Source organism: Nicotiana tomentosiformis, chromosome 4 (genome assembly GCF_000390325.3).
Source record: "Nicotiana tomentosiformis chromosome 4, ASM39032v3, whole genome shotgun sequence".
NCBI classification, from domain to species: Eukaryota; Viridiplantae; Streptophyta; class Magnoliopsida; order Solanales; family Solanaceae; genus Nicotiana; species Nicotiana tomentosiformis.
Window position 1 is genome coordinate 125,918,141 of NC_090815.1, and position 15,852 is coordinate 125,933,992.

The 15,852-nt window shown below is 36.5% G+C and overlaps 2 protein-coding genes across 3 annotated transcripts; one reads left to right on the plus strand and one right to left on the minus strand.

The window, feature by feature from the left end:
• Positions 1-4,187: 4,187 nt before the first annotated feature.
• On the minus strand, positions 4,188-8,516 carry LOC104105553 (outer envelope pore protein 24B, chloroplastic-like). Its single transcript, XM_009613895.4, has 3 exons — positions 8,174-8,516; positions 7,153-7,512; positions 4,188-4,439 (listed from the first exon to the last, which is right to left on the minus strand). Exons 1-3 carry the CDS (start codon positions 8,372-8,374, stop codon positions 4,359-4,361), a joined length of 642 nt encoding a protein of 213 aa, XP_009612190.1. The 5' UTR covers positions 8,375-8,516; the 3' UTR covers positions 4,188-4,358.
• Positions 8,517-9,802: 1,286 nt separating this feature from the next.
• LOC104105552 (uncharacterized) lies at positions 9,803-15,583 on the plus strand. Of its 2 annotated transcripts, XM_018773940.3 has the most exons (7): positions 9,826-9,943; positions 10,946-11,082; positions 11,267-12,852; positions 12,928-13,006; positions 13,927-14,369; positions 14,691-14,789; positions 14,905-15,583. In XM_018773940.3, the coding sequence occupies exons 3-7, from the start codon at positions 11,383-11,385 to the stop codon at positions 15,073-15,075; spliced, it is 2,262 nt and encodes a 753-aa protein (XP_018629456.1). In that variant the 5' UTR covers positions 9,826-9,943; positions 10,946-11,082; positions 11,267-11,382; the 3' UTR covers positions 15,076-15,583. The 2 variants fall into 2 exon arrangements, with proteins under 2 accessions (XP_009612188.1, XP_018629456.1); XM_009613893.4 differs by lacking the exon at positions 10,946-11,082 and having other exon boundaries at positions 9,803-9,943.
• Positions 15,584-15,852: the final 269 nt, after the last annotated feature.

Sequence of the window (15,852 nt, forward strand, 5' to 3'; positions counted from 1 at the left end):
ATTGACCCATGACTAGATGGCGTTATATACGCGTATATATGTATATAATATGTATATGGGATATGGGAAAAGGTTACGGCGTTATATATGCACCACCATCTGATCAGCTGGTATACGTTGATGATTTGCCCACAATGGCCGAGATGATATGATGGGATGCCCTCAGAGGCTTGATGATGTTATGAACGCATATACCTATGTGTGATATGACATTTATACGCATATGCATGACATTATAAATATGAAATGATTCACAGAGTTATTCAGACTTATATGTTGAGTCTTTTACTCCATGTTTCTCTCATGTCTATTACTTACTGATTTTCATTCCTTACATACTCGGTACATTATTTTTACTGACGTCCCTTTGCCCGGGGATGCTGCATTTCATGCCCGCAGGTCCCGTTAGACAGATTGAGAGTCCTCCAAGTAGGCTACTAGCTCCGCGGAAGGTGTTGGTGCGCTCCATTTGCTCCGGAGTTGCTATTTGGTCAGTATGATTAGGACATGTGTTGATTGGTATTGCGGGGCTCTATCCCGACTTTTATGATATTTATGTACTCTTAGAGGCTTGTAGACAGATGTCATATATATGAAAAATTGTATGGCCTTATCGGCCTATGTTCAGTGTACGAGTAATCATTTTGGCCTTATAGGCTCGTATGTCATATGTATAAGTTTTTATATCAGATTGGGTCATCTTATATTGAGTATTCCCTTATGTTTATTCTGATTAGCCCATGACGGCCCGTTTGGCCCATTTGCCAATGATAGTACGATAAGAAGGATATGTAAAGTTAGTACTCGGTTGAGTAAGGTATCGGGTGCCCGTCGCGGCCCATCAGTTTGGGTCGTGACAGATAGAGTATCATGGGCCTTTTATGTCAAGTTATGAGAAGAAAAGGCTTCTATGAATTTTGAATTAATCTTGTTTTCAGACTTATTTCTAATATCTGGTATTCCATTGCCATAAATGGAAATAAAACTGGGGTTTTTAATTCCTTCAGGGGTTTAAGGTAGGGAGATCCCATCTCTCCCTCTTTATTTGTCTTATCCTCTGAACTCTTATCCAAGATGTTGAATAATATCATTCAGTGCGAAGACTTTATTCCTTACAAAATGAGGAAACAAGGGCCTTGCATCACACACCTTACTTATTCTGATGATACTATATTATTCATCTCTATTGACACCACTTCTATTGAGATCATCAAGCAATGCTTAGATGATTATTCCAACACTTCTGGACAACTGATAAACCTCAGTAAATCACATTTTTCTTACATCTTAATGCTGAGGATAATCTAGCTCACCATATTATGAATCTTACTTGTGTTTTCTCATAAGAATTTTCCGTTCACTTATCTTGGTGCTCATATTTACCGAGGAAGGAAAAAAATTGAATATTTTAATTATCTTTCTGACAAGGTTGGTAGGAGAATCCAAGGCTGGAATGGAAAACTTGTGTCCTATGGAGGTAAAGCTATCCTTATTAAGGCAGTTCTTTACTCTATTCCTATGCACATCTTTGCAGCTACTAAAACTCCCAAAACTACGCTTCAGACCATTGAAAAATAATATTGCAACTTCTTATGGGTTAACTCAGAAGAGAATAAAAAGCATCATTGGTTCTCTTAGTCATCTTTTTGTTTTGATAAGGAGGGGGCTGGTTTTAGATCCATTCATGATATAGACAAGGCTTTTGCAGCAAAGTCATGGTGGATCTTTAGAACAAAAAACTCCTTTTGGAAGGATTTCATTGAAGCTAAATATTGTAATACTAGTCACCATGTTGCTGCTTCATGGAAACCTGGTCACTCATAGATTTGAAAAAAAATGATGGACATTAAAACTGTTGCTAAGAATCATATCAAATAGAGACTTTTTAATGGAAGTGCCTCTTTCTGGTGGGATAACTGGTCCGATTTTGGCTCTATAGCCAAGCTTATTAATGGTCCAAGTAGAGGAAAGGAGACAATTATGGACTTCACTCATGAAGGTAACTGGAACCTTGCAGTTCTTGAGACTGTCCTGCCTAGTCCCATTGCAAGGAATATCTCCATGATTAATGTGCCTTTCAATTCTAGAATTGATCAGCCAATTTGGACCATTACTATTGATGGTTCATTTTATTGTAAATCGGCTTGGCATACTTTCAAGCAAGCTTGAAATTTTACTAACTCTGCTTCCAATATTTGGCATAAAGGGATCCCTTTTAAAATTTCATACTTTATGATGAGATTGATACATAATAGACTACCTATTGATGAAATCTCTAGGAAGTTTGGCTTTGTTTGACCGTCTATATGCTCTTGATGTAAAGCTCCCAAAACTAAAACCATTGAACATGTGTTCATTAACAGCGATGGGGCATCAAATGCTTGGAAGTTATTTGGTGGCTATTGTGGCGTGAAAGCCACCACTATTTTGAGACAAACTCTCTTTAACTGGTGGTTAGCAAAGCCATACTTCGGATAGAAGGCTAGAAGCGCGGGGATTCAATATCCAGGAATAATAGCGGCGTCGTCAGTGGCATATCTTCCAGCCTATGGTTTCTAGGTATCGAGAGGCCTAGTCAAGAGAGTAAAGAAGAGTTAGAGATGATGTGATGTCTCGCTTGATGTCCCAGAATAACATAAGGAAATCTATGGTGCAAGCAAGTTGAAGGAAGGTTGTGAGTAGTATAGATAGATGTGTGTAGGTCGCAAGCTAAAGTATGGTAAGCGACAAGGTTTTAGGGAGACATGAATAAGGATAAGAAAGGGCGAAGTGAGAAGGTGACGAGAATCGATAAGTCCTCGGGATTAAGCCCATGAAAACAAGAGAGATGATGGGTTTATCGCATATATACAAAAACAACCAGTTTACCAAGATTCTTGTCTAGTATTTTCCACCGGATCCAAGAACAACCCAATTGTTCAAAGGCTTATAAATCATTCAACATTGTCAGAAAGAATAACCACTAATCTCATCCCTTTTCGGGTGACTCAACCGTTTTATTTACCCAAATGTCATTTATTGCTATTTATTACTATTTAATGTCATATTCTATCTTTTTGGATCATTGAATATTACTATCATTGCTCATATTCACTATCATCCGGAGAGAATATACTAGTTATTAGGTGTTGACACTCATAACTTTGTCTTTTGGATATTATTCTATTGGTCGAGCCAAAACCAAGTTTTTTGTTCAAACACTATGCCCACTAAAATACAACAACAACAACAACAACACAGTATAATCCCACTAGTGGGGTCTGGGGAGGGTTGTGTATACGCAGACCTTACCCCTACCATGGGGTAGAGATGCTGTTTCCGATAGACCCTCGACTCCCTCCCTCCAAGAACTCCCCAACCTTGCTCTTGGGGCGACTCGAACTCACAACCTCTTGGTTGGAAGTGGAGAGTGCTCACCACTAGAGCAACCCACTCTTGTCCACTAAAATGATTAGTAAAATGTTACTGCTAAAACTACAGAAACAATGTTTCTTTTATTTATGCCCGCTGCTTTTTCTCATCTTATTACCTATTGGCTACTACATTCTTCCCCAAAAAAAAGAATAAAAATGTACTCTACATTTTTAAAATTTATTATCCGATGTCAGATACTTGCATTTGACTATTTGAGTCCCGATTAATTTGGATCCAAGCCACATAAGCCCCCGTTAAAGAGGAAATCGCTTCCTACCGGAATTTTTTTCAGTACAAAACTCATACTCTTTTCAAGAATGACATGGACTAGAGTACAAATATCTAAGTTTTAGAGTTTTAACTCGAACATTTATACACAAACTTTATGTCCTGATTGGACGGTTTTCTATTGAGATCTGAAACAGTGAATGCCTACTAAATCTACAAGCCAAAGGATGGAAAAACTGAGTGATCAAATATTTACAAAACCTCTCGAAAACGTGTAAAGGATTAATGCTATAGTACCAATCTAGTAGAATAATTTGCCAGCCTTTTGTGAAGAATGTAATGAGACAACTACAAATGGCAGGAGCTTCAAATGATTTCAATCAATATCTCAAAGTATCTCCAAATGACCAAATAAAGCTAGGAACAAGATAATGGATCCACCATTTTGGTGGAGCGTTAAAGGGGGAGAGTACATGCAAATTATCAATTTGGGTAAAGTCAAGGCATAAAAACAAGGATATGTCTTGAAGCGGAAGAAAAGCAGCTGTGGGTCAATACTCATGTCATTTAACCATAAACCTTTAATAGTTAACCATATCAAAACGATCATCCCACTTGTGAATCTACAAATTCAGCTAGAAAACATTAGATTGAGCCCAATGATGATGGATAGCCAAAAGTAATTGTATCTGAATAATTGTAAAAAAAAAACGAAATCACATCTCGAAGTCCCACGAAGTCTCAGCACTTAACTTAGGCATTTTGCGTTCTTCAAGCAAACAGAGAGATGCACAAATCTGGAGATAGGAAGAAGAACTTGAGTCAGAATGGTCTTGGGGAAACAAAACAAAAAAGGTAGCACTTCTCCTACATGCTTCACTTAGCTCACTAGATATGAATAGACCAAACCTTGAACACATTATCAAGAAGCACCAGCAACAACAAAAAAAGAAGAAGAATGCACAACATTATAGTTCAACTATTATAGTTCAACAAAAAAAGAAGAAGAAGAAGCTGAAAAAGCAAATAAATTATAGTTCAACTATTAAATAATCCAAATATTTTCACACAGAAGAATGCATAACAATAGCGATGATGATAATATATGATGAATGATGACAATAGTAAATGTTATAATTTGGGCATTTCTTTGCACACTGTGATAGCACATCATCACATATAGGTGTACACAAATAAGAACATTCTGTTTTACTATTAACAATTGAAGGCCATTTTTAACTTGTTCATCTGTCCTAAACAACCAGATAGAAAACACACTTATAGCAACATGATGGATCTAAGCTGGTTCTTCAGCAATGCTAAAGCATAACTCCAAAAATCACAGAGATTGTGTCCTGCTTCATCGTCCATCAACTCCAACAAGGCAATGGCCCTTCAAATGGCTATCGGGGAACCAATGCAGAATGACTTTCATGGTCGCTTACACTTAACAGGAAAAAAATCCTTTTGTTTGATGCACAACAAAATCAGAAAAGCCCAACAAATGAATCCATGAACCAATACGACATAGGAACATTTATATTACTAAATCCATAAAATGAACTTCCAATTTGACATGCAGCCTTCACCGCAAACAAGAATTTGATCAATTACTAAACTTGTGACATCTAGGAGGTTTAGGCCCTTCTCAGGCGAGACATTGGCTGCTGACTCACAATTATGAACAATTAAAAATAATATCCAATTGTGTTTTATCACTGAGCCAAAATGATAAACAAACAAGCAAAGATACTTTCTTTCCAGAGTGTATATACATAGACGGATACGCACACGCACGTACACCCCCCCCCCCCACACACACAGAGAAGGCACCCCTGGGATCCAATCCATATCCTAAAGCTGTATACAAAACCTAAAGGATACAACCCCATTAAACAAAAACATTATCCCAGTGTACAACCTATTAAACACCAAGGTAACAATTACATTCCCTCGATTTAAATGCTCCAAAATCATGTCATGTGATTATAGATTATCCCACATTCCATAGATTACAAAAAATGTCTGCTAGTGCAAATACAACAACAACAACATACCCAGTGTGATCCCATAAGTAGGGTCTGGGGAGGATAGAGCGTACACAGACCTTATCCCCTACCTTGTGAGGTAGAGAGGCTGTTTCCGATATACCCTCGGCTCAAGAAAAGCATTTTCAGAAGAGGTTTGAAAAATACAAGAGTAAAGACGCTATGATGAAAATATGGAAGAAAATAACAATATTTGTAACAAAAATAATAAGATAACCAAACCAAAGGAAATAATAGTAGTAATAAAATTAAGAATAAGATAATAATAGTATAATAGCAATACTAATAATGACAATAGGAAGCAGATTAGGTGCTCTAAACTAGAACCACGTCCTCCTATATAAACTTCTACTAAACTTCTACCCTAATCCTCGACCTCCATGCTCTCCTATCTAGGGTCATGTCCTCAGTGAGCTGAAGATGTGCCATGTCCTCTCTAATCATCTCTCCTCAATTCTTCTTCAGTCTACCTCTACATTTATATAGACCTATCACTGCCAATCTCTCGCACCACATCACTAGGGCATATGTGCTCTTCCTCTTCACATGCCCGAACCACCTCAACCTCGTTTTCCTCATCTTGTCCACCACGGAGGCCGCTCCCACCTTGCCCTGAATATCTTCGTTACTAATCTTATCTCTCCTAGTATGTCCACACATCCATCTAAGCATCTACATTTCTGCTACTTTCATCTTCTGAACGTGTAAGCTCTTGACTGGCCAACACTTTACCCTATACAACATAGTTAGTCTAACAACCACGATATAGAACTTACATTTAAGTCTTGGTGGCACCTTCTTATCACATAGGACACCGGATACGAGCCTCCATTTCATTCACCCCGCTCCAATACGAAGTGTGACATCATCATCAATCTATCTATTTTCTTGGATTACTGACCCAAGATACTTGACGCTTGCTCTTTTGGAGATGACTTGTGTATCAATCCTCACTTCAACATCCGCCACATGTGTTGCGTCACTAAATTCGCACTCCAAGTATTATATAGTCCTACTCAACCTGAAACCTTTTGACTCAAGGGTATGTCTCCAAATCTCCAGTCTAGCGTTAAAACCCGCCACGTATCTCGTTAATCAATACTATGTCATCTGCAAATAGTATACACCATTGCTAGTGCAATACTATGTCATCTGCAAATAGTATACACCATTGCTAGTGCAAATACAAGTGGAGTAGAATGTACACCTCTAGTAAATTCTTTAATATTTCACCATAAGACAGTTTTCTAGTAAGCATCGAGTAACTTTAAAAGCATTGTCCACCAACTAAGACTTTTGTTGGCAAATGAGATAAGCAAGCTAGAAAGATACCAAATTCAGAAAATATTTAATTAACAAAAATGAATAACAAATATAAGCATGCCAATTGAAATTGCATAGCTTAGCTTCGTAATTCAGTTGCAATGGTAATTGATATGGATGAAAAGCTTAGAAATTATACCTTAAAAGATCCATTTAACTTTGAACTCCTGGACCATTCGAGCCCCAAATTCCTGCTCGTCGTCTGATAAGTAGCCCTAAACACGTCGTCCCCGTAAACTTTACGTGAAACCACAAAATCCCATGCGTTCTTTGATGTATCATAGCTTGGCTCAAAAGTAGCGAGTCCTCCATGCACATAAGTGTACTTCAATTTACAACTCCCCGACCCCATCACGTGATTAGCCGACACCTTGTTGGCTGAATCAAACACCAAAGTCCCATCCAATATTGTTCGATTGTCTCCATGAAAATGAATGTAATTCAAATTCAATGGCTTCTCCATAACCCTGATTGAGTTCATAAATTGAAACCGAATGTCCTGAAACCACAAAGTTTTCAGTAATAATTAAGAACTAAAGCAAATTTATAAACACAATGAATCAATGAACCATTCAACTACATCTCAAATTCGAACTAGTTAGGATCTGTTATATAAATTATTTGTATCAGTCCATTCTATTTAACTCGAGTATTTTTCACTGATGGACTAAATTGAAACCGAATGTCCTGAACGATAAACTTTCAATAGTAGCATAAACTTTCAAGAGTAGCAACAATAAGAGCTAAAGCGAATTTAAAAACACAATCAATCAATCAGTCAACTGCATCTTAAGTCCTAACTAGATAAGATCCATTATGTAAATCATTTGTATCAATTCTATTATATTTAACTCGAGTATTTTTCACTAACGGACTAAATTTAAACCGAATATCCTGAAATCACAGAACTTTTAGTAATAATTAAGAGCTAATACGAATTTAAGAGCACAGTCAATCAATCTACTACATCTGGATTCCTAATTATAGTTAGGATCAGTTATATAAATCATTTGTATAATTATATCTATTCCGTCGTTCTATTTAATTACAGTAAGCTTCATTTTTTCACTGACGGACTATGATTTGCGAAACTGACATAGGCTGAGTCAAAATTAAACACAAAAAATTCAAAAAAAAAGAGAAGGAATGATGCACGACACCTTTTTGGGGACGTTGTAGTCGATGATGAATGAGCCAGGTTTCTCAACGGCAAGAGCTAAGCCGTTTAAACTGGGACCGTTGACAACAGTAGCATCGGTCATGGACGCTCGGAGCTTAAAGTCGCCGGCGTTGAAGGCGACCGTAGTGGCGGCGGCGGCTTTGTCCGTCTCATATCGAGCTTTGAATGATGCCTTCGTCATTTCCGAATGAAAATGGAACCTTGTTTTTTGTTTTGATTCCCTTGCGAGTGGGATAAGATTGGAGAGATTGAGGCCTTGAGGTTTAGGATAGTTCTAGCACTCCGGGTTTAATCTTGGCCGGCGTTCTAATTTGTCTCTATTTATGTATTAATATATATAATTATATATAATCAATATATAATTTATGTTTATAACTAAAAAAATAAACAATTAATATGACCAACTATTTATATAAAAATCTCTTTCTTTTTCCGATAAGAAAACGTGCCGGAAATTATTATAAAAAATATAATTAAAATATTTAATGTACATAAATATTTTGTGATTATTATTATTATTATAATATAATAATAAGCATGACATTGGTTTTCAAGTAAGTTTGATATATCATGTAGAAGAAATAGAATTTCATGTGAATTATTGTGTTTGTTTTTTATTGAAGGTATTACATTTGTTGGCCTTACAGTATAAATATTTTAATATTTTTTTCAAATTTCACAGCTACATTTAGAAATTAAAAATATTCGCATGCCAGTTATAAAGAAATGAAGGGGATTAAGTGCAACCAATACCAATAAAAAGATAAAAAAATAAAAGGAAAATTGCGATTTTAGCCTCAGATATGAATTAATTTTTAACTTAATCCTTATAATTTCTAGTTAGAAGGGCAGCTTTGGCGTAACTGGTAAGATTGTTGTCATGTGACCAGAAAGTCACAGGTTTAAGCCGTAGAAACAGCCTCTTGCGAAAATGCAGAATAAGGTTGCGTATAATAGACTGGTCCAGCTCTTCTCCGGACCCCGCGCATAGTGATACCTTAATGCACCGGGCGGTCCTTATAATTTTTAGTTAGGTACATCTAATCTTCAATTAATCAATATGTGCATATTGACGCCTCAGGTAAATATTCATAAATTCAATGAAAAAACCATTTAGTTACTAGTGGCGGAGCCACATTGAACCAAGGGGTGTCGACACCCCTTCGCCGGAAAATTATATTATATCGCTAGATAGATTTTTTTATTTTATGTAGATTTACTATACGTTGACTCCCCTTGACTTTTCGATATATCTAATTATTTATATTTTGACACCCCTTGATGAAAATTCTGAATTAGCATCTCGTAGTTACTAATGTATTATGTTAAGTATGCAATGTTGCTTCATTGTTGAACGTTTTGTTGTTTAAGAAATAATCCAAATATCACATATTTCCTATATGAACGGATCGAAAATGCACATTTTAATAAACTAAAGTTTAAATATGCTTAGCCATTATTACAAGGACTAAAGTCGAAATTTATCAGCAGTTGAGGGACCAAAAGTGTAAATATCATAAAAAAGAAGAAAACAAAAGACAAAAAGGAAAATAGGCAGGTACCAAGTCAGCGGAATCTTAAGGCCCAATATAAAAGTACAAAGCCCTAGTCCAGTTCCCGCCAATAATGTTGGCGCGATTTCACATTCAGCAATATCCTTATATTTCACTAATTTACCCGGGAAAGTTCAGCCTCTCATCCTTCTCCTCAACTTTCTTCTGTCACTCTCGAACCAGCGATTCATAATCAGGTGAGCTCAATTTGCTATCTTTTTATTCCCAGATCTGTTGATTTGTCTCTCTGTTAAAGCATTCTCTGTTTATTGTACAATTAATTAAACACATGAGATTTATTTCAATATATTAGCTGTTTAGGGATTTTATAGACCCCCATTTTCATTTACTACTACTTCTGATCAAGATTCTATTTTTTTGGATCTTCGACTTGTATGCACTGATAGATCCAGTTTACCGTTTTGATTGAAAAAATGTGTTGGGACAACATGTTAAATGAATCGTGTTTATATGTACCCATTTATTTTTACTTGGAAACATGTGACGTAATTAATTTATTTGGTTAAAAAATGTGTTTTAAGTGATTAATTTGAGATATTCCTAGCTTAGTTTATTGGGCATTTGATAATGTACTATCTTTCAGATTTTTTTTAGTTCAATTGAGATATAGTTTTGATAATTACAAGTGTTATAGGTTAAAAAGTACTAATTGACTATTTGTGCTTGAGCTAAGGCATGACGTTTATCTTTTAGTCTTGTCAAAGAGAAAACATATAGGGCTGTGAGGTAGAAACAATTTTCAGAGACTTTGTATATGCAGAGGCGGAGCTAACTTGATTGTAGATTTAATATTTGTACATATTTAATGTATTTCTTTACACAAATATATTGTTTGAGCAAAAGCTACTTGGTTTGGCGGAACCTGTAATCAACGTGGCATAAATTTGTCATCTCATTGTCCCACTTTTCCCAGTGGTTTCTTCTGTCACTTCCTGCTCCCACTTTGTTTTTTTTGCAAATGCCATTGTCTTATTTGTGTGACGTTACTTAACTTTTCTGTAATTTACTAGCTGTGAAATTTTGCTTTCCTTTTTATTTGTCTTTCTGATTCAGCTCCATGTGAATTGAAATACCGAGCAAAGAAAATCTTTCTTAATGTGAAGACTTAGTTTTATGATTTTTGGACCTCACCTTATTAGACATTACTAATCAGAAAGTCAATGTGAAATTGGTTAAAGCTCTTGGTAAGAGTGACATTTCCTTTTCAGTTCTTGGGGTTGGTCGACATCTTGATCTTTACTTAGTGGAAGACGTGACACTGTTGTTTCCTACTACAGTTCAATCATTTGTTGAACTACTCTGCATTATTGTATAGGTTTGTGTTCATTTTTCTCCATGTATTTCAACATACCTTTTTTTGCTTGAACTGTTTTTTCATGTTTATAAGAACATCAATATGAGATAATTATTAAGTGTTTGTCTTTTTAGACATCCCAAAATAGGTTTTTTGCCCAAAGGATGTTATCTGAGTAAAATTATAAGGTTTCTTTCTTCTGCAGTATTCTGGAAGACTGGTGGCATCTTGGAGATATAGTCAGGGTAGAGTTACTTACACCTTCATAGGCATTTGCATTTCCACCAATAGTTCATGAACTTGAGTCAAACCTGTTAGACAATGGAGCGAAGGAGTGGCAACTACTTGCACTATATCCAGGTTGTGAGAAGAGGTTTGATAGTAAAGGTCCGTAATGTAGATTCTCATGGAAAGCCTGATCTGACGATCAAGAAGTTAAAAGACATCTATGATACTGAAAATGCTAGACTCGGGGGGTCACATGTTAAGTGTGAAAGTGAATGTTTTCCAGTAGTAGCCAGAACATTAAAGGCAATAGAACCTGAAAATAACAAATTTGGTTGCCTTGCTGATGATGAGGTGAACAGTCAGTCAGCTGATTATAATTCTGGAGAAATAACACTGAAACAACTAAAGGAGAGATGCAAATCCAAGAAAAGGAAATTTGCTACTCCAAGTCCTACTTCTACAAGTCCAAAGCAGGCTAACGGATGTTATCAGCTAGAGGAAGATGGCGATCTAAAAGTACCCCTTAGTCATTTGAAGTTGGGGATTTCCAAGAAAGCAAATCGTAAAAGAAGGTGCACCAACAGAAATCTCTTTGCATCACCAAACAAACCTGTATCAATTAAAGTTGAAGTGGTTCTGGAGCCTGAAGTTTCTCCACAGCTCAGAACTGATTTGCCTGAAGTGCCAGAGCCCATAGCTGAGACTTCAGAATCTGAGTTTTCAATGTCCCGAAACTCAGATTCTTCCAATTGCCCCTCTAATATCTGGATGGATAGCAAACCTAATTCTGATACAACTACGTGTAGTGAATTATCAGACGTAGTTGACTCTGAGGAAAAGATACATGTTTCATTTGCAGAAGAGCAGCAACTCTGTACTCTTAATCAGATTTCCAATGATCAGTTCGAACATGTGGATCCTAAATATATTTACTCAGCTAGTGAAGCTCTAGCAGAGGTAAATAATCAGGAGGACAGATGTTATACAGAAAACAGTCAAAAAGAGTTGTTTGCTCCATCAAGATCTACAGAAATAGTAGCAACTGCAAATGATCAGAGTTTAGGCATGTATGACTGCCTCATGGATTGTTCTGATATGGATAAGAGTTCTGGTCAGAGTACCAACAATGTTGGGATTCACATTCCTGAGGCAACGATACCTAATCGCACCGACAGTGCTGGTCTTCATTATGCAGATTGCATGTCTGGAGATGGAGATAATGAAGTTTTGCTCTCAAATCAGGAAGTTTGTTCAGTAGATGACCCTGTTGATAAGTGTATCTTATCGTGTAATTTGCAAACTTGCTCGGGCAGTGACAATAGTTTGCCATTCGTAGATGACATAAATGACAAGGAGCAGCTAACAGAGTGCTGCCTTACTGATGCAGCAGCTAGTTGCTTGATTTCAGGAAATTGCTTGGATGATGAAAATCAGCCTCTGAAATCTTCAAGTATTTGTGAGGAAAAAGATTTGAGGTTAACCAGTCCATCTCAGGATGCTTCGGATCAGATCTCAGCGTCCGAGCTGTCACAGCCTCCTGAGAGACTTCTTTCAACACGAAAGGTTAGGGTGTTTGCTGAAGATAATTTGCTTTATTTGTATTTCTTGAAGTATTTTAAACTATATATTCTTATGCAGGCTATTTCTCCGTGCTCTCAAGAGCGACTTTGTCTGGCTATGAACTCCATAGAATTAATCGATGACCTGGAGAACTATAGTAAGTCATATATGAAATTAGGTTTTTCATCATAAGGTGGACAGACTTTATATTTTTATCCCTTTTCTATATAATCCAACTGATGTATATGCATAGCAACTCCAAGCACAGTTGATGTGTTGCTTCAAATTTCTTGACGGATAAATCTATGCCAGTTGAGATCAGAGAAACAACTGAACAGTGCTTCAACTTAATTCAAAGTTCATTTTAGCTGTTTCATCTTAAGAATTCTGGTGGTTGCTTCTTTGGTTTAGCCCAGGAACCAATAACCAAATGACCAAATCATACAGATATTTGTGAATTTTATCTTTGGTTCTCAAGGTTTTACTTTAGACACAGACGTGTCTTCAGTTACAAGCCTTTTGATTTACAGTAAATCAGACAAATTAAATAATTTGCAAATTATATATTATCCAGCTTATATGTGTTGACAAATGAAGATAACAGACTATTATTAAAAAAAAAGATGGCTTACTTCTTGTCAGACTTATGTTTTCGAGTGCCTTCTTGCTTTGACTCTAGTATCATATCAAATATTAACTGATGGGTGGAAAACTTCTGCTTTTAGCTCGTATCGTGCAACATGAAAAAATGAGTAAGTTTCTAATTTACTAGTTGAAGTGAAAGTCAAATGAACGATAAACTCTTGATTTCATACTTCAACTTTGAAAGGTATTAAATTCCTTTCTTAAGGTTATCCACCACACATTTTATTCTGGACTTAATCCCAATTAATCCATACAATGAGAGTGACCACAGAAGCTTGGACTGAAAATCCTGGTTCTCTTACTCTTAATGATGGTGTCCTTTGTATTGCTTGTGATAAGGATAATATTTTTCTTCCTAAATGTTCTGAACTGCCTCAGAACATGAGAGCGCCACAGAAGCTGACCTATTTTTTCTTGGCTAAATTCTTTCAGAATGTAAAGAGAAACTCACTTTTGGGAATAAGAATTCTGAAGGATCATGCCTTGCTGATGCTAGCACAACTAAAGATACTGAAGGATCTGCACTGCTTAAGAAGGTTAAAGTTTTTATAGGTCCCAAGCAGATCGCTAAGAGATGGAAGACTGAAAAACGAGGTTCCCCTTCAAAAGGCAATCTACTAAAACAGAGTTCCCCTCCAAAAGGCAATCTGGAAGGTCCTCGTCTCTCTCGTTCTCTACCTCAACTTAACACTGGGTGCACCTCTATCACACGTTGTTCAGAGAGTGCCATAGCATTTTCACAGAGGCAGATGCATGACATGGAATCTCTAGCATTGAAGCTTATGACTGAATTGAAGTCGATGAAGGATATGGTAGAAGAAAAATTGCTCTTTGAAGCATATCGCACCAGTTCTTTGAAGAATGATGCTGATGAGGTATGTTCTTTCAGATATACTGGCATATCTGAGGTGCATTGTTGAGTTAAACGACCAAAGTAATCATAGTTATGTCTGATATAGCAAACGATACTTTTCATTTTAGATTTTCAAGTACTAGTGATGTTTCATTTTCCAAGACCTCATCTAACAATTGAAAACATATCAATTTGATCTTTATTTCAGTTATATGAGGAATGGTCATAACTTGAAATAGGCATTGACACACGGGGAAAAGGCTATGTTAGAATGACATGCTTAGATGAATTACATGTGATGTAAGTATATCATTCTCAACCACTAGTATCTTATGTTTGACAGGTGAAGATTGCCATAAAAAGTGCAACAAAAGTTGAAGAGACAACACGAAAGTGGTTGTCAATGATGACTAGGGACTGCACCAGATTCTGTAAAATCATGGTTGGTACCATTCATATTCTGTTATTCATAGTTGCAGCATCTTCAAACTTTTCCAATGTTTGAATATGGACTTCATAACTCATTATTTTAGTCATATTGTTTTTCTGTGATATAGAAATTGAGTCAAAATGGTGCTGCTGTTTCCAAGAACACAGTCCACAGGGAGGGAAGGAAAATTTCTTTCGCTGATGAAGCTGGTGGTATGCTCTGTCATGTCAACTATTTTGAGGATCCCGAGCTAACTTTGGAATCTGATAGTGGTAAACAAGAAGACCTGATTCTATGAGAAGTTATGTTAGGCTCTTAGTAACAATCAACGACCTATTCTCTTACCTCACATAGCTTTTCGTTTTGTGATTACTGGAAGTTCTCTAAAAGTATGAAAATTTGGAAGACTTTGTACCATTTATATCGGTGTGCTTAGATTTTTGCGACAGAAGGTTGCTAGCCCATCAGCCTACTTTACCAAAGAGGTGGCAGCAGTGGAACGACCTCAGCCCAGACCTACTTTAACAGCCCATAAGGCTTTGCCCTGATTAATATGATGCTCAAGTGAAATCAGGGAAAGTGATATATTTCTCGATGATTCCCTTAGATCGACATCAGAGGCCTCTACGTGCAGCTTTTGCAGGATTTTTCAATATTCCTGCTCTACAAATGGATTATCGTGTATCTTGCTGGTTGATTGTGTCCAATAATGTAACATGAAATATTATTGTCCATTGTGCAGAACCTAATACATTTTAATATTGATTCTGCTTCGTGCTTCAAATCAAATGACTTTTAATATATGATTCTGCTTTGTACTTTAGATCAAATGACGGTTAGCCTGAGTCCCCAAATGCACGGTTCAAGTGGTATTCTCGTCATTATTATCTAAATAAGAGACAGCTCGCAGGTGATGGAAAGGTTCTTTGGCAAATTAAAACTGGATAATAATCAATTACTTTTACCAGTTCAAAAGAGATAAAAAGGAACATAATTAGCTTTCCATAGAATTTGGAGGGCAGAGAAACGTTTTTGCTAGAGTAATATTATTCACAGTATAAAAAGATCTTTACAT

Bases quoted from the DNA above. Each gene is read 5' to 3' on its own strand.
- LOC104105553 (XM_009613895.4), bottom strand. From the start codon at position 8,374: ATGACGAAGGCATCATTCAAAGCTCGATATGAGACGGACAAAGCCGCC. The intron at 7,513-8,173 runs GTGTCGTGCATC...TTGTGGTTTCAG, and splicing joins ACTACAACGTCCCCAAAAAG to GACATTCGGTTTCAATTTAT. The intron at 4,440-7,152 runs GTATAATTTCTA...TCCTATCTCCAG, and splicing joins AGTTAAATGGATCTTTTAAG to ATTTGTGCATCTCTCTGTTT.
- LOC104105552 (XM_009613893.4), top strand. From the start codon at position 11,383: ATGGAGCGAAGGAGTGGCAACTACTTGCACTATATCCAGGTTGTGAGA. The intron at 12,853-12,927 runs GTTAGGGTGTTT...ATTCTTATGCAG, and splicing joins GACTTCTTTCAACACGAAAG to GCTATTTCTCCGTGCTCTCA. The intron at 14,790-14,904 runs GTTGGTACCATT...TCTGTGATATAG, and splicing joins CCAGATTCTGTAAAATCATG to AAATTGAGTCAAAATGGTGC.